The sequence below is a fragment of the Vombatus ursinus genome, unplaced genomic scaffold, assembly GCF_900497805.2.
Source record: "Vombatus ursinus unplaced genomic scaffold, bare-nosed wombat genome assembly UNPS02014941.1, whole genome shotgun sequence".
Lineage (NCBI taxonomy): Eukaryota > Metazoa > Chordata > Mammalia > Diprotodontia > Vombatidae > Vombatus > Vombatus ursinus.
In genome coordinates, this window is record NW_020954719.1 from 4,611,655 (window position 1) to 4,630,540 (window position 18,886).

At 36.1% G+C, this 18,886-nt stretch overlaps 2 protein-coding genes across 7 annotated transcripts in view; both read right to left on the minus strand.

The window, feature by feature from the left end:
* Positions 1 to 3,116: 3,116 nt before the first annotated feature.
* REP15 (RAB15 effector protein) lies at positions 3,117 to 5,120 on the minus strand. Its single transcript, XM_027844336.1, has one exon. It carries the CDS (start codon positions 4,171 to 4,173, stop codon positions 3,463 to 3,465), a length of 711 nt encoding a protein of 236 aa, XP_027700137.1. The 5' UTR covers positions 4,174 to 5,120; the 3' UTR covers positions 3,117 to 3,462.
* A 1,376-nt stretch (positions 5,121 to 6,496) lies between these two features.
* Positions 6,497 to 18,886, minus strand: part of PPFIBP1 (PPFIA binding protein 1) — a 208,328-nt gene continuing 195,938 nt past the window's right edge. For 4 of the 6 annotated variants that reach the window (XM_027844331.1, XM_027844334.1, XM_027844330.1 and 1 more), the window contains 11 exons: positions 16,301 to 16,445; positions 15,796 to 15,924; positions 14,212 to 14,362; positions 13,069 to 13,180; positions 12,838 to 12,926; positions 11,165 to 11,287; positions 10,213 to 10,338; positions 9,124 to 9,312; positions 8,048 to 8,227; positions 6,853 to 6,918; positions 6,497 to 6,742 (listed from right to left, as the gene is read on the minus strand). In XM_027844331.1, coding sequence (XP_027700132.1) covers positions 6,656 to 6,742; positions 6,853 to 6,918; positions 8,048 to 8,227; positions 9,124 to 9,312; positions 10,213 to 10,338; positions 11,165 to 11,287; positions 12,838 to 12,926; positions 13,069 to 13,180; positions 14,212 to 14,362; positions 15,796 to 15,924; positions 16,301 to 16,445 — 1,397 coding nt within the window. In that variant the 3' untranslated portion in view covers positions 6,497 to 6,655. The remainder of the gene's footprint in view (positions 6,743 to 6,852; positions 6,919 to 8,047; positions 8,228 to 9,123; positions 9,313 to 10,212; positions 10,339 to 11,164; positions 11,288 to 12,837; positions 12,927 to 13,068; positions 13,181 to 14,211; positions 14,363 to 15,795; positions 15,925 to 16,300; positions 16,446 to 18,886) is intronic. The other 2 variants (XM_027844335.1, XM_027844333.1) reach the window with 1 other exon arrangement.

Sequence of the window (18,886 nt, forward strand, 5' to 3'; positions counted from 1 at the left end):
AGCTCACTGACTTTTGTATGATTAGTTGAGCCTGAGCTCTGAGAGAAATAAAACTAAAACTATCTCTGTGTCACTGAGTGGGTGATTAACAGCAGTACCTAATCAATGGTTCCTCATATAATTTTGGTCTCAATAACTGAGTAAAAATAACCAAAACTAACTTTTACATAAGGTTTTAAATTTTACAAATCAATATACACATATTATCTCATTTGATTCTCATAATGGCTCCATGAGGCAAGTACTATAGATACTCATTCTATAGATGAGGAAACTGAGGCTTACAGAGATTGTCATTTGCCCCAGAGAATACAGCCAGTATTTGGTCAGAGTTGGGATTCAGACCCTGGACACTCCTTGCCCTGTACCAACACTGTAAGACATTTTGTGTTAATTCTGTGAACCTGTGGATTGCACTGGTCCTTAAGGCCTATTTCAACTCTAAAATGTGGTCATTTTGATTTGGTAGACCAATCATAGCACAATAAGTAATAGGGTATAATTAGTAGGCATGAAAGTCAGAAATTGAAGCCACTTCCTAGATGTGTGACCTTGGGCAAGTTACAACCTCTATGAGGTTTCTTTTTCAAATGTGTAGGTTATAGTCGGTTAATAATAGTGAATGAAATTGATACTTACAAAAGTGCTTTGTAAACCCTTTCCACTATAGAAAAAGCACTACACACAAAAAAGAAAGGCAGGCATTGTGACTTCTAAACTCAGTCATGAGATAGCATTTCTGTGTCAAGCCAACTTTTTATGAACTTTGGCCTGTTTATTGGGGCTTTTAAGAGTTAGCAAGAACTGAAATCCTTCGTATCATCTCAATGAACACTTTCCCTCCCTTTTCTTTTTCTATAATGCTAACATACAATAGTCACTCACTTCTCAGAAATGCTTGGCGTATTACCTTTACATAGTTTCCTCTGTAGTAATTCCACAGCTGGGTCAAGATACTAACTAGCTTTGGAAAGGTCTCCTGAGTTGAAGGGAAACCCAGTATTGAGAAGAGAGCTGTGATGAACGGCTTCTTGACCTTTGGCTTTCCAGAGATGAGGACATTCCATAAAGAATACTTTACTCAGTACTTAAAATTTCTTTATTGCTAAGATCACAGAAAAAAGAAATAGTCTCGTTTATTTATTATTCTAGCCCAGATCAATTCACTTATTTCCTGCCCCTTCAAGACATTCCCCCTCCAATCCCCAGTCATGGCCCCAGATGCTTCCAAACATGAAAGATTACTATATTGCCAATAGTAAATGAACCTCTCACTCGTCAGTAGAAACTCTGCTTTCACTTTCTAGAAGCACAGGTTTGGTCATGCTATTCCAGTGGTTCCCCGTTGCCTCTAGGGTAAAAGATGACCTTTTCTGTTTGGCATTTAGAACTCTTCACATGCTGACTGATTACCCATTAGTCCTCCCCATCCCCACCCCCTTACCCACTCTGTGTTCCAGTCAAATAGTTCTCCTTGCTGTTACCCAAACACAATATTCTGTCTTCTCTCTGTATGCCTTTGCAGAATCTGTACTCACACCTCTTGGAACCCTTAGCTCCCTTCAAGGCTCAACTCAAGTGATACTACCTTCAAGGCAGCTTTCCTGATTGCAGGTTGTTAGAGGAGCTCCTTCTGCCTCTGTTTGTATTAATTTTGTGTGGATTCTCTTCTGTATTTACTATCTACAAATACAAGATCATAGATTTGGTGCTGGAGGGGACTTGAGCAATCATCTATTCCAATTCTGTTTTACAGATGGGGAAACTGAGACCTGGAGAAGATAAATGTTTTGCGTAAGTACACACATACAGTAGCAGAGCTGCGATTTGAATCCAGGTACTCGACTCCAAATCCATTATATATTCCACTATACCATGTTCTTTCCCCACAGTAAAATGTAAACTCATTATATGCCAGGAATGTTTCATTTTTATATTTGTGTCTCTAATATCCAGCACAGCACCTGTCATGCAGCAGGCCCTTCAGTGATTAAATGCTTAGTTGATTCACTTCAAAGTGACAATGTCTTTTACATTCAAGATTCAAGATAGCTCAGTTATAGGACTTGGGGATATAATTTGTCACTAGAGTTAAGCCACTGGCAAAATAAATAAATAAATAAATAAAGCTTTGCAAGAAAATCAAGCTATTTACCACTTCTAATAGTTACTTAAAGTTACTTGTCCACCTAAATTGTGGCCTTGTACATGGGGACATTATTCAAGAAAGGATAAATTCAAGTTATTATTGTGTTTCATTGAATATACTTATAAAAAACATTTCCCCCATTTAGAGAGTATGAAGAATAACATTATATAATGCACATTATATAATATATAAAGATAATAAAATAGTAAACAGTAATATTCAGAATAAATATAAATCAAGATCTTTTTTTAAGTGAGGCAAAAAGATCTAAGGTCTTGTTAGGCTATTTGTTTAAATCACCATAGAGTAAATCAGAGAGCTATGATCTAGCATTCAGAAGTGAAACAATACTCAAAAGTTCTCTAAAAACTTTGGGTCTTGGAGTTCCCATTTAATTCTCAATCAAGTTTAACGTTGTCCTGGCTTATTCATCTTTAAAGCAGAGATCCTGCCATCTCTATTAAGGAGATTTTAAAAATTCACATATTTTACACACCGTAGTTCACTGGAAAGAGCCCAGAACTTGAGGTCATAGGATCTGAGTTCAAGGTCCATCTCCTACTAACTACCTCTGTGATCTTGGGAAGGAAAACAACATCCCTGGATGGTCTAGATGACCTCGAAGGTCTCTTTTAGCTCTAGATCTGTGATTTTATGAATACTATGGTAATCATTATTAAATGAAATGATTAAGTTTGCATAATAGACACAGGCTTCAGACAATTCTTCCCCGAGTCCATTTTGTAGACAATGGGTAGATCATGGTGTACAGGGGAAAAAAGTAAGTCTTTGCCCAATTTTGTGTGGGAACCCAAGTTTTAAACTGGTTTGTATATTTTTCTTAAGCTTAAACCTGATCTACCTTCCCATTCCCCTACTGATAAAAATACACACACTTGACAGTTTGGGTAGATACAATTAATTCTCACCTTATTTCAAATAACAGACACACCTTCATTGCAAAACAAACTTTCAAGGTTGTTTTATTGGCTTCCTAAGCAAATGAACAAAAGTTACATGGCATGGAATCATGTGTTTTCTTTTTTTTTTTCAGGAAGGTTTCTTCATGGCTTTTTTCCTTCTTCATGATCACAACAGTACAATCATTTGGAGCATGGCAGCTAACCCATAATTTTTGCCACCAAAAGAAGTGAATCTCTCAGTTTATACAATGCTGTTCTAAACCCATTTAACACACTAAATGCACGCAATAATGATGTCACGTCAAATAATGCTGTTACGCTTGAAAGAATAAAATTCTTTGCTTTGACATATGGGTTTCTGTTTGCTTGGCTTACTTAGCTATCTAAAATTCAGAGAAAATTAATATAAACCTTGCCCAATTCATTCAGTCGATCACTTTTACACAGGTAGTTTTCTAACAGTTCTTTGGTAGACAGACAGTTCTTTGTGTTTAAGATAAAATGTTTTACAGCCTTCAATCCTGACAAGCTGTTTTGAATTTCCTCATTTTTGATACTGTCCAAGAGAACTCCTCTGATGTCTTTAGGCTTTCCTGGCACACCAAAAATGATAAGTAAACCCAGACAATCCTCACCTATCAAATTACAGAATTCTTCCATCTTCTCAAACCGATTTTCCCCCGTCGAACACACATCTAATACCGCTTCCTTGCCCAGCAGGTCACAGGGATTAGATTCATTATGGAGAGCTGTGGACATCTGTAAAGTCTGTACAGCCAGCTGAAATAGGATTTCCTTATGAGATCCCCAGAAGGTCCAGATCCAGTCAGCTCCAAACAACATGGCCTGATTCTTGGTCATTTTGTTAGTAGTAATCTTCTTGTCCATTCCATTTTCGTGACAGAAACTAATAAAATGAATTAAAAAGATCTCATTCAGTGTGTTGGAATCCGGGGACAGTTTACTTTGAGGATCTTCAAATCCAAGATAGTCCTTCAGTTTCTGAGCAGCATAGACCACAGCTCGACTGAAAATGTCACACACAGCAAAGAGATCAGGCTTGTCCTTCCCAGTCACTTCTCGGGACGACTTTTGGCCCATCTTCTTGGCAATCTATATGACTTCAAAATGTCCAGAATGAGATGCCGTCAGGATAGATTCTTTTTCACAAAGTAAGCTTTGTAGATAGTCATTGAAGCCACTGGTCATCTCTGTTTTCCAACCCTAAAACACTAACTATATAGCCTGACATAGGTAGATAAACAAATTAGGCTTCCTGGTTTGTCAGCTGGGTGTATTGTTTGGACCGACTCAAACTGGTTTAACAAGGCTTAGTAACTAACATCTACACAAAGCATCCAGTCTTCCCTAGAATTCCACACTTTGCTTTTTTCTACTTTATACTCTCAATATTTGCTTCCCAAACAGTTGCAAATTTTTAGTTGAATTCAGATTAGCACCTTAATTCCTTTTATACCCTTCCTTTCATAGTATCTCTTTTTACTTCTAGAAATTGCAGGTGAAGACAATGAATATATTTTTCATATTTCTACCCCCATGCACTATGACCACCCATCATTAGTCCAGGTGCCTATTTTTTTTATTACTAGCAATAAAATATCCGAAGTCATAGTCTCACATTTCTATTCTTTGGCATGTATTATATGTTTCTACTGATGTCACAAAATAAACCTTGTAGGTTATCAAAAAGATTAAAGAAGACTAGAAATCAGAGTACATGGAAATTTCCAATTGACTTTTATTTGCTATTCCATAGAAATACCCAGTAGTGCGCGCTTTTATAATTTTCTTTTTAAAAACAGTGTCATAAAAATTGTTAGCTAGATTGTACTAAATGAAGTTAATTTGGCATTTATATTATTCTCCAGATATTATTATTTAGGGCCATAACAAGAAGTTGGTAAGGAATTTTCCAATAAGCAAAATGCATGGCCATTTGTATTTTTATTAAAATATGAACACAGTAAATTAATAACAGTTTCTGATGCCATTATCAAATAATGAGTGGTAGAGTTAAAGGTAGCATAATAATATTCTTATCAACTCACGGCAGTTATAAATAAATAATCTAAAACTACAAGACCTAGGAAGAATCTCCTAGTGACAAATGGAAAATTTATGTCTCTGATATTTAAATAAAGTTTGCAATTTATGTATCCTAATAGTATTTATGAACTCCATTAAAATTCTTGAGCAGGACTACTTCCCAAGTTGTCCTACTGAATAAAGGAGTAAATGTGTACTCATTAGCCTGACAATTTATGTACATACATTATTGGTTCAATAATTTCCCAAAACCCTTAAAAAAATATAATAGTAGGCAACGGTTTTATTTGTAGTTTTCTCTTCTCTTTCCAAAAACATAGGACCACTGAACTACAGAACAGCTTAGACTCCATTTAACATCACAAAACTGGCATCACAAACTACTTTTCCAGTATAAGAATACTAAATTGATTGGATGGAACTTTATTTTGGGATAAAACTTTAGGGAAATTACCCATTTTAAAAGCTCCATTCATTGGTAGCAGGAAGGGTTTACAATTAAAATATACTAGGCAACCTACTGGTAGGGTTATGATAAGGAGTTTAATACTATAAAGTTTTTTTTTTAATTTTGAAATTCTTTCTAAATGAATCCTTTGGAATAAAAAAAAAAGCTATTCTAGTTGCAGAATAAAAAATAGCCCTCAAGTTCTTCTTCTTAAGTAAAAGAATCCAAGATTTGAAGTCAAAATCTTAAATAGCATAATATTCCAACATATGGTAGAAAAATAATTCTTGGGGATTTCGGATTTACTAACTTAACTTGTCACTAATTTTGTCACAATGGTCAACACTGTCAGCATTTGGTAAGATGATAAAGTCCCGAGTTGAAAAAGTCTAATCTTTCCAGGAACCAGCTGGTACATATACAAATGGTAATCAATACTTGTTTAAAAACAACAACAACAACAACAATCTTTTCATTATCTTCCTATGTCATAAAATAAAAGTTCTGTTTGCTATGATTTAATATATTTAAGTGTGTATACATGCTTAGAAAAATGTACAAAAATAAGACAGAAATAGTAAAAAGGCATGTAAGGATATAACTGTGACATTCAGGTGAACACATTTAATAGTTAAGGAATTCTATGTATTGATGTTGAGAAATTTATCAGTAATCACTTAATTTTTGTTTAAAAAAGCCACAGTAAATGAAATGGAATACTTTACTTAATAGCTCATTTTCTTCCAAAGTCTTCCATTAATGTGAAGAGGAACAAAATGGTAACATCATTTAAAAAGCAATATTTTAAATATGTCACAGAATTATACATTAAATAGAGTAAAAACCATTATACTACCACTCAACAGTGTTTCATTGTTCATGGCAACTTCAGAATAGACACCTACCCCACCCCCTCCCTTGTCCCCTTGAAAAAAATATCACTTCTAAACAAGTAGAAGTGAACGCAATAGAAAGAACAATCTGTAGCCCAGCACATCTCCTGAATGTGTTTCTGAAATGGGACAGAAAAGAGGACTCTTAATGGGTATCCAGCCGTCACTGTCACTGTCACACATTGGAGTCTTCATCTGTAATACTAGCACTAGGAGAACGTGTGGCAAAGTCTTTAAACATGTCATCTTCTTTTAACATGTGCTGGAAAACAAAGAATGAGAGTTATACAAAATGTGAATCAAAAGCTCAAGAACTGTATAATTTTAGATTTGTTGAGGTCAGGATATCCAAAAAGCATGTTAGATACTTACCGTTAAATTGTTGATGCCTTCTGAAAATGCCCCAATTTGCCTTACTGTTCCTTCTGAATCTTCCATCTGCGTGAAACAAATCATCCAGAGGTTTTTGGATTTCAGACAAATGCAGCAATTACCAATAATCAAAGTAGTAATACTACATGTTATACCTAATGAATTCTTCTGGGTATGACCATATACTTGGACTTGGGTCCAGAAGACGTTGTAGTAATATCAAATGGGGCAAACTGAACCTTCACACACAAGTATTTTCTCCTGGAATTAATCTACAGCAAGCAATCACTATAAACATCAGCATGCACACACATAATTAGTGTCTTAAGAAGAGCTTTTAAATATAGTCAAGTGCCCAGCACTTAGCCCAGTGCCTAGCACAGAGTAGACACTTAATAAATGTTTATTGAGTGAGTGAAGATCATTACATGGAGAAAGGTGGTCAACTATTAACCAGCTATGTATAGGTAGAGCAGGAAGAGGAAAAGGACTTAAACTGTATCCACAACGATATAAATTAGCTATAAAAAGAATATCTTTATAATAAAAGGTTAGTAAAAAATGTATGAAAAGGCAAGAAGATTAGAATGATGGACCACTCAACTCACTGTTCCATCGTTTTGTCTTTGACAAAGACACCAAAAGATTATTATTTTTTTTTTTGTTGAATGATCATGATTTCCTTTCATTCTGAAAAGGTCAAGGATGTACCCTGAATATTTCTGGCTTCCCTTAATTTCTATTCATATGATAATGAAGATGATAAGCATTTATATAGTTCCTACTATGTTTCTAGATACTTTTAATACTAAGTGATTTACAAATATCTTATTTGAGCCTCACAACCACCCTATTTTTCAGCTGAACTGAGGTAAACAGGTTAAGTGACTTGACCAAGGACACAGAGGTATGAGTGTCTTTGGCGAGATATGAACTCGGGTCTTCCTGACTCCAGGCCCAATGCTCTATCCACAGTACCACCTAGTAGCTGCCATCTCAGACAATTTAGTCAGATGGAGAGAATAACTTTGACATTTATCCTGGGAATAAAATCTGTTAATAGCATTATTATGATCTATGATTATGACACAAAAGAAATGTTATTAAAAGCTCTAATCAAAACATAAATATGATTATAACTTATATTAGAACTCATATGCCAGTTAGTATCTGAACAACTCACATTCTCATTTACCTGTTCTAGTCTGTCCAAATCATCATCATCATATAGACGAATGTCCAAACCAGGACTGTATCCTTTCTTGGCTGCATTTCGTGATGCCTGTCCCAATTCCATTGGGCATATATATTCCTCCATATCTTCTTGTTTCTTTTTTCTTAGATTCCCAAAATTGCTGAAGGTGAGTTTCTTTGGCTTTAAAAGAAAAATGTGAAACCAGTAATTCAGTAAAATCATTTAGGGGCTCATGAGACCTGATATATTCATTATTTAATTATAAGCCATTTACAAATAAGAAAATTGATGATTAAACCTGGGCCCAATAAAGGAATGACTGAAGTCCCTAACTTCATGCACCCAAAGTTGAAAAATGAGCTTTGTCTTAAATTTCATAATGATCCTTAGATGGACATGGGTAAGGTAATCATCTGATATATCTTTTCTTTATTTGGCTGGTAAGGACAAGGGTTTGTAATTAGATCTTTATCTTTATTTAAGCTTATTAAAATATCCTGTTTGGAAAAATAAGACAAAGAAATAGCCTGGACTGGACCCGAATCAGATATCATTTAAGAATCCACCTAAGTTGGCAGACATTCCTAATATAGTTTTTTAGCCTATATCGTTTTTAACCTTCTTCCAATATAAACGCATTGCTTCATTTCTCTGGTGCCTCTTGAAACCTTACAGATAGCTGCTCACTGATTAAGTACATCTAGCAGCTGCTGTTAAACAAGGAAACACCCTCCTTATCTTCTGGATATAGCCACATAAGAGACTGGAAACCATATAATACTTTGTTCTAGGCTATACAGTATCCTCTTTAACAATATGGTGATTATAAAGCACTTCCTGAATGTTTGTACACTGTAATTTTGGTGAAATAACAAAGGTTTAATTGACTAAGGTCTCTTATATCAGTGATTCACATATGTAAAATGCTACTCTATGTATTATTTAGGTAACTCAATTACAAACTAATATTCTCTATTCTTATGAAAGGAGTAAAGCCCTATTAACAGGACGCCCTGATGTGATCCCATAGAATCTTGGTTGTTTACACACACTCAGTGGTGGGAACCTAAACTTACTTTCACTTTGGCGGTAGCTGTTAGAAGTACATAATCTGGTGACTCCATCGCCTCACGCTTCTGACGTTGAGCCTCAACACCAATCAATAAGTTGAAATGGGTGGCCAAATGCCGTCTTAACAGTGTTTTATTTGGTGGAATGTTTAACAACTGAGCCATTGTTTCAACATTAAAACGAGGCTCCAGAACCTGTAAGCATATTTTTGTCAATGATACTAAAAACCAATATTCAGGATGTAACATCTATACATACATAATCAATAGAAAAGCTTTCAATTACAGCAAAGATTATTACATGGAGAATGGTGGTTAGGTATCATCCAGATCCATATAGGACAGGAAAAGGAACTGGATTTAAACAGTATTTACAATTATATAAACTAGTATATGAGTAACTCTAGAGTAAGATTATTACCCACTAAAATGTAACAATAAGGAAATTTATAATATCTAGAACCAGCAATCAAATCAAGGCTACCATTATTTCTGGAAAGGGTACTGTTCTACTCACTTTCCCTGTGACTCCTCGGACCAAAATATCCTTCCTTGGTCCCCTAATACCCCAAGGAGATAAAGGTAGAGGGCAGAAGCACCTGGGTGGTGAATATCCTGGGGCACTCCAGGAATCTGAAAGTTAGTACAATCTCTGATATCTGGACAGGGCCTGGCAGGGCCACACAGGGGACAAAGTCAGCTTGTGCAAGGAGAGGTGGTGTATTCCCTCTCCTTGGAGGTCTTCACTCAGATGGCACTTGTCAGGCCTGGGGTAGATGGCATGGATTTCTTCAGTAAAGGGTGGGTAAGACTAGACTCAAGCCCCTTCCAACTCTTAAGATTCTATGATTCTTCCCTGAAGATCTCTAAAAATTTGAACCTGTCTGAGATAAGTAGTTATATTTCTCCCTAAGAGCAGAGGCATGGACTAAGTGATTTAAAATACTATGAGGATTCATGTTACCAAACTGACACCATACTACTGATCAAAACACAGAAGAAATAAGCACATGCTACATATATAACTTTTTAAATGTCTCGTACTTATGTTCACCAAATATATCAAATACATTTTAAGTTGAAACACAGCTTTACCATGAGTCCACCATGCACACCACTCCCTCTCAAATTTGGCGCATACTCTGCCAAATCTACAGAACGTAGCCATTCCATCACTCGATGATTGGTCCATTGAGAAACTTCTGAGGGAGTGATGTTATTCTATGGGAACAAGCAACCACTGACGTTTTAGTTGTTGACATACAGGTTCAAGTCTTAATTAACCCTTCCTTTTTTGTCAATAATTCCCACCCTGCCTGTATAATCAAATCCCCACATCCAGGCACACACCCTTTTTGGGCTGCAAATGTACTTGCTATTTAGAACAAAGATTAAAGTACATTTTAAAACATTTTAAAGACACAGATAACTTAAATTTCCTTTACTAAAAATTATATATATTTATACTACATATTCCAAATTATTTCACTCATTATATACACGTCCCATATCTATGTATTAGATTATAGTAAAATATTACCATTACTATTAAATGTATTGCTTTATTGAAAAAGAAATTGCCCTATATTGCCTAAGGCTCCTGACTCCCTAGTCCAGCATTCTAAAAGCAGAAAGTTGTTATTGTTTGTAATAGAGGGTAGGAGGGTGGGGAGGGAGGTAGATATCCTACAAGGGTCTCTTCCAGATCTAAAATCTATGACAGGTTATGATATGTTCCAAAGAACAGATTTTTTAAAATTATCAACATGGAGAACAGTCATGTAAGAACACAGATTTAGAGCTGGAAGGCACATCAAAGGTCATCTAACCCAATCTTCTCATTTTACAGATGAAGAAACTGAGGCTTAGAAAAATGAAATCGTGTGTGTGATAAGTAGCATGGTTGAGATTCTAACCTAGGTCCTCTAACTTTAAATCCAGTATATATGGAATTGAGAAAATGAGAGCAGATATATTGGGTTTTTCTAGTTACTTTTAGGCACTGAGATACCTGGAAAGTACAAGTAGACTTAATAGCAAATGTTACCTCATCTGATGGTCGCCTCCGTAGACAGTTGGGTTCAAAGTTATTTATCCTTAGCACCTGGATGGCTCTTTTGATACTAAGATGGTGTAGCACACTAACAACCTTCAAAGACAACAAATCATCCTTGGAGGGGAAAAGGGAAGAAATACTTAGTACATATGCTGGATTATAATAAGAATCTTTCCTTTATCAGGAAAATCAGACTTTAAAGTCAAATTCTCCACTTTCTTCTAATCTCACAAAATCAAGTCCTCCAAGTTAGTGGAGTATCCAGTGGCATATTTCCAAATTCTCTAAGTACCAACAATCTTTTGACAAAGCATCTGTTAACTACCACTAAAGGCAACCGCAAGATCAGATCTCCTAATCAGAGCTCTTAACTAGTGGAGAAAAGGAAGGTTCCAATAGCTATTGCTGTTCCAAGAAAATTCCCTAAACTTTTGGCTATTTACCATTTCCCATTCAATCCACAAGAGAAAGGTTGAAGAACTTGGCCCCAATCTTTCATGCTAGGCTTTGAAACAATTTTAGAAATACACTGCTAACTAGGGTAAAGACATTGGGGAGAAATTGATCAAAGTTTCAAAATTTCCTCTTCATTAATCAATTAATCACTGAATCATAACACTTTGCAAATCATAAAGCTGTATGCAAATGCTACCTATGATGATGATGATGATGATGATGATAATTAGGTAGAGATATAAAATGCAGATGCCGCAGAAAAGACTTTATTTCAGGGAAGGTAATTTTGAAGGCAGTGCTAAGATAAGCACCAGACCCACCCCAAAACACCTGCAGTATATGAAAAGGAAAAAAAGTCATACGAGGCACACCTTAGTGATAACAGATGTGATAAAAAGGAGAAGAAATTAAGCTTTTTAACTGCTTCAAGGTTGTTATATTTTAAAAGAAAAAAAGAGAGCAGGCATGGAACATTGATAACTATTTTCAATTCCTGCAGTTGCCAGTGAAGGAAATTCTAGGTTTAACTAGATAAATTTTCTTGAAAGATAGTATCTTGATATAAGGATATAAAAACACATTTAACATATTACTAGACAAGGACTTTTTTATCCATGGCATGACATTATAACTTATACTCTTATTTTTATTTTACTAAATGCTGTCAGAAGGATGTAAGACAAGATGGTACATCTGTTATCCTTAGATATCACTGACACTTGATGAGATGTGGCTCTTGACTAGATTATAAGAAGGAAATGGCATATATTATTCAAGAGCATAATACTGGAAAAAGAGATTAGTAAAGTAACATTAAACATTAAAAATTTCCAGTGAGTAAATTCTTCAACCTAAAATTTTACAAGGAGAATTCTACAGGCATCAAGAGAGGTGTGCCACTCTCAGGAACAAAATTCTGAAGGCATAAATACAAACAATTCTAAGAGAGAAGGAAAAGTGGAAGTTATCTAAAAAGACTCACATGGGAGTGAAGAAAACTCATCAACCAACTCAGATATCTAAAAGACATATGGAAAATGGGACCAAGGGCAGGTCACAAAATATGAATGCAAAAAGTAAGATGATTTTTTGAGAATGTCAGGAATGCTAAAGCCTAGAAATAACAGGGTCTTATCATGAATGGCATTATGAGGGTAACAAAATGGGCTTTGACAGCTTTGCTGGTGGCAAAAGGAAGAATTACTTACAACAGTCATATAATGGAGCATCCGACCATCTACCCTTCCTTCATCAAACTGAGTCTTATATTGGGGAAGACCAATGTCATCCAACCACCCTAAAACAAACAAACCAAGACTATTAGTTCTTCCTCACAAAACTATGTGATATTTATTAACAATTTATATAACAAGGTCTACTTTCCTGCAATTCAAGAAACAAAATTAGCAGGAGCTTTTATGAGAATCATAAAATCTTACTAGTAACCCAGTTGAAATCCAGCTTTCCATGATTAGTTTCCTCTTCAGATCCCAGGGCTTGTAGAGCTAGCTGTAGCTTCTTTCGATGAAGTGAATGTTTAATTCCCAGTTCCTAGAGGAATAAACAACCAATTTATTTCACAGTTCTAGCAGAGAGAACTGGATGATTTCAACGAAGAATGAAAATTCATTTTCCCCAAAGTGAAGTTTTAAAAATCCCAGGCCTACAGAGAATCAGAAAAGTAATTCAGTCTTGTTGGCTGATTAGAACATGTAGCTCAGTCCTTGGAAAGATATTTTGTAAAACCACACCCACCAGGATTAGAGTATTTTACATGTTCACTTATATTGTAGGTCTCCTTCACAGAGCAGGACCTACACATTACAGAGCATCTGTAATGACAATTTTCCTCATTATTTTATTAAAAACATATTAACACTTCCAATCTGTGATTTCATTGGTAAGGATACTCCCTCCATCTATGCAGATTACAACTTCTCCGTGGCTTACTAGATGTTTTTGTGAGTTATGCTGACCAAAAAATTCAGTAACTAGTGGCTGCCTTTCTGGTCATAGGCTTTTATGAAAATTGCTAGGTAGGATTCTCTTCACACAGTAATCACAGACACAGAACAATCATAGGCACTGTTCCTGAGCATATAGAAAAAACTTTTCCAGCTTGGTAGGACCTGCCAAAGTTTGCTCTTTACTAGCAGGGCCTTCAACAATGCAAGCTCACCCCTATAGCACAAGGAGTTTAATGGAGCCTGAATCTGAAGCACAGACCTTTCTTACAAGGTGGAGTTTAGAAATGACTATAGGAGAGGCAGGATGACTGGGGGTGGGGTGAGGAAGGGGCTACAATCATGACACTGCATTGTTATGTTCATGCCATTATTTAACATTTAATGCTCACACTGGTCTAGATGGTGCCTAGGACATCATAAAGACTTAGTCCTTACTCTCAAAGAGACTAAATCTTTTGACAGGATATGGATATGAAGCAAGACACACAAACTTACTCAGAAACTTTAGGTTTCCCCTCTTCTTATCTCTGTTCTAGACTGTGAAACCATAAATATATATTTTTTCATCAGAGAATAATTTAGGTAAGCAAAATAAAACAAACAAAAAACCTTCACCTTTTCTAGATCTTGCTGAGAAGCCTGCAAAAGAGTTTGCCCAGATGCAATCCAGTGTTTGCCTGAATTCATGTACGAACCTAACCCTTGGTCCAAGAGCCAGTTGCAAACCTGCTCTTTTGTCCATTTGGCAAACGGCATATCCAAGTCACTAAGAGGAAAATGAAAATATTACAAATTTAAAAGCCTCAGATTTATATTTTTGCACTGAACAATATCTTTGCTGATGATCTGGCATCTCTTTGACCATTCCTCTAATATAGCTAAGTAAAGAATAATATGTGATTCCTTATTTGGGAAGGAAGAGAACCAGTAGAATTACAAGTTGCCTTCTAGGGCCACACTATTCAATTAAATCTGAAACAATATAGGCTAAAATGGAAGTTTCAGTGTGGTTCAGCCAAACACATTGTTTAAAAGAAGCAATAAAATAAATGGGTGGTACTTTCTTAATCCTTCCCATTTCTTGTTTGAGTTTTAGCAAGAGGGGCAAATCCCTCAGAAGACTGAAATACACCTAAATCCAACTGTGATAACTTTAGCAGAGTTATGTTTTCTCTCCAGAAATTTCAATAAGGAAGAAAGAAATTAGAAGAGAATATTAATTCAATTAAAGGAACAGTAAGGGAGAATGTTTTAATTCTTACTTAATATATTTAAATTTACAAATAGAATTCCTATTTAATAAAAAATTTAGAGATGACCTTCTTTCTATTGCACCCTTGTACTCCATAAATTCCAGAGGACCTTTATGACACAAAAAGATCCTGTTAAGGACAAGAAAAAAAAACACAAAACACGGCAAAGAGTACAGGAGACAAAGAATACGGGAGTTTCTAGTCCATTGCCACTGTTAAAAATTTTTGTTTTCACATCTTGGACCAGGTATTTGCCAATTCTAGCCTTCTTTTTGCAATAAGCCAGTTAAATAGCCCAAGAAGGAGTCCTGAACCATGATACAAATATAAGAAACTACTCAGCCTTAATATTCAAAAGACACAGAAATACTTACTGAGAAATTTAAGGAATCTTAAAAAGCTTTCGATCGTCCTGCTTTCACAGGCTTCGGTAGCTAACGTACTGTATCATACATGAGACATTCCAATACTTGAGTCCCTGGACTAGCTTACCCTATCTTGACCTTCTTCACAGTATCTTATCACCATGCTCTAAAGAGAAATAGGTGAAAGATGAGGCATATAAAATTGGATATTTCACCACTCACTTCAGTGAACAGTGTCTTCAAATTGCAAACAACATTCTATTCACTAACAATATCATCATCATCATCATCATCATGACTAACATTTATATAGCATTTCTAATGGGCCAGGCACTGTGCTAAGCACTTTACAATTATTATTTTGTTTGATCCTCAGAACTATCCCGTGAGTAGGTGCCATCATTATCCTCATTTTACAGATGAGGAAACTGAGGCAAAGGTTAAGTGACAGCTAATAGGTGTCTGAGACCAGATTTGAACTTGGGTCTTCCTGACTCAGCACTCAATCCACTGCACCACCTACCTGCTCGTGAATAGGGCTGGAAAGCACTCTTTCTATCAGTTGGTTTTGTTTTTCTTACCTGTTCGACTGCCCCAGGTCTCTAGACCAACCCAGACGGGGTCCAGCGGTCGCTCGTGTTCCTCCTCTTTTGAACTCGGGCTCAGACATATCATCTGGATTGAAAGTGGTAGATTGGCTCCTCCTAAGTCTGAATAATGGACCAAACAGATACAACAATACACAATGTCTGAAGACCTTGCAGCTTAGAGATCTCAAGAGGAACATTTTAATTAATCTGTACCTCATGGCCTCCTCTCTCTTTTCTCTACTTTAGAAATTCAGCTACACATGAGAGTAGATGGGTTGAGTTCACGATATTCTTCTCCATATGTCTCAAAGTGACCTAAAATGGTAACTTACCCTGTCCAACCTCAGCTAAATTGTCCATTTATAGGTTTCTTTAATCAAATTAGCAAATATTTGTTGAGTCTCCATTATATGTAAGATATTTTCTTGGCTATTCGAGAGAAATAGAGAAATCTGAGCTATTCATGAGGAGTCCTAAATTTTCCTCTTTCACTTACTTTCCAAATAGCTTCATGATACCCCTGGATTTCTTTTTAGAGTCTGGAGAAGGTGGAGATATCTGGAAGGGACTGGTGCACTCTGCATCCTTTCCTAGGGATGATAAGCCAGCTGGGTCCTCAGCAGTTTCCTTTTCTGTTTCAGCTATTCCAAGAGCAAAACAAAAAGACTCACTGAATTTAGAACTGTGGAAGAAATTCAATCAATGTTAGTTTATTTAGTTTCAGGAACATATAACAATCTCTCCTGCTGGTATCCCACACTGTAGCTACCAAAAGATGAACCAAGAATTTGAGTCAACTAGATATCTGAATAGTAAATTAGCTTAAAAATGAAAATAACTTAGAAACCCTAGATGAAAAAGGTTACAGAGATGTCATGCCTTTTTTTTAGGGGGAGGCAGAGTTGGTGGCATGTCTTGAACCTATCTGTAAGCTGTTCTCTTGAAGATCATCAATGATTTCCTTTAGTTTTCAAATCAAATGGTCTTTTCTTGGTCTCTATCCTTTCTGTAGCATGTAATTACTGCCAAAAATTATTCATGGGGAAATTTTCCTGATCATTGCATTATCCTGATCATCCTTTCCTCTTGGACCACCCTGTCTTTTTCTCCTTTGTGTCTTCCTCCCTCCATTCCCCAAAGTTCAGTTCTGAGACTCTTTTTGCCTTTTCTTTTGTCTCTCTATTCTTTCCTTTAGTGACCTCATCTTTTTCCATGGCATAAACTATCAACTGTGCTAAGTCCAAAATCTCTATCTCAGACTATTCCTCTAAGCTCCCACACCATTTTCAATTTCCTCCTAGTTGTTTACACTTCAATAACCTTCAATGATTCTTCAAAAACAAATGCCCCAAACCCTCATTCATTCTCCCCTCAAAACGAACCCTGACTTCTACCTCTGTTAATAACATCGCTATTATACAAATCCTTAGTGTCACCTTCTACTCTTCTCTCCCATGACTGCTGCCTTTATCAGTCACCAAGTCCTCACAATATTAGTCTGAAAAGTGTCAAATCTGTCCCTTCCAGAACACTGTCACTACTACTATCCTGGTGTATGGCCTTTATACTTACTGCCCTGACTTCTGCAGCAGCTTCCTAAATTGCTCTCCCAAGGCCACCAGCTCTAACTATGTTACTCCTCTACTCAAAAGCCTATTGTTCTCTATTGCCTGCTAAGTCAAGTATGAATTCCTTAGCTTGGCATTCATGAGCACAACCTACATTGTCAGGTTAATCTTCTAACATATATACACTAGCCAAACGAAACAAATCACCATTCCCTGAACACATCTGGAACTTTTTCATATCCACAATTTTGCTGACACCGTGCATGTTGCCTGGAGTCCTATCTGCCACCATATATTGAGACCCAAGCTCAAATTCAACCTCTTCCAAAAGCTGATCCCCTCAATTAGGAGTAATCAGTTCCTCAATTTCTGTAGCACTTTGTACTTAAAGTATTTATTGCAAACTGTCTTATAGCATCATAATCATCATCATCATCATCACAACATTTATATAGTACTGACTCTGTAGCAGGCACTATATTAAGTACTTCCTAATTATTATCTCATTTGATCCTCACAACCACCTTGGGAGGTAGGGGCTATTACTCTCCCCCATTTTACAGAAGAGAAATGTGAGAAAACAGAGGTTAAATGACTTGTCCAAGGTTCACATATCTAGCTAAGTGTCTGAAGCTGCATTTGAATTCGGGCCTTTCTGTCTCCAAGCCCAGCAATCTACCCATTGTACCATCTAGTTGCTAAATCATTTATTTAACTATCTTACTCTCCTCTACTAAACCAAGCACCTTTAGAGTACATAGTTCCTACTATGTCTTTTTTCATCTTTCTATCACTCTTCTTGTACCTACCACTGTGACTCACATATTAACAGCCACTCAATAAATGCATATTGAATGATCCCTGAAAAATATTGTTTTAAAAATTACGTAAAAAGTCATTTTTCATTTTATCCCAATCTAACACTTCAGGAAAAGCTAATTCTATTATCTAATTGTTGCAGTTTTTTGAAGGGAGTGCAGTTTTATTTGTGATTTTTCACTGGGAACTCTGAGTCAACAAATTACATGTCTCTAACTTATAAACCATTGCATTGAAATGTAATGCCTGATATTTCTATAGGCTTTAAAATTATACAAATAATCATTTCTTGAGTTGTTTTGAAATTGACTTATGAAAGCAAAATTTCTCCTTTGATAAAGGGCCAACTTGAAGGGTGAACATCCACATGTGCCTGGAGAAAAGCAGTCCATCTTGCTGCTTCTTTTGCCTGCATTCCCAATGGCCTTAGGCCTCCCAGTAGAAGAAAGCTTCAGCTACATGAGCGTAAGGAGTATGGCTACTTTAATGTAATACTTTAAATTTTATAAAGGAAAGAAAATATTATCCAGAAAACACATCAACAGCTGTTTGAACAAGATCAGAGAAATTGCAGAGGTTCATTTTCTATTGAAGCAAAGCTGTGATGGCAAGGTTATTATAGATAAGCAGCATATGCCTTTCAGCAAAACGAGAATGTGTTCTAAAGAAAGGGGCAAAAACATTTGAAAATAGAT

Excerpts from the sequence above, each read along its gene's own strand:
- REP15 (XM_027844336.1), bottom strand. The coding sequence starts at position 4,173 with ATGGGCCAAAAGTCGTCCCGAGAAGTGACTGGGAAGGACAAGCCTGAT.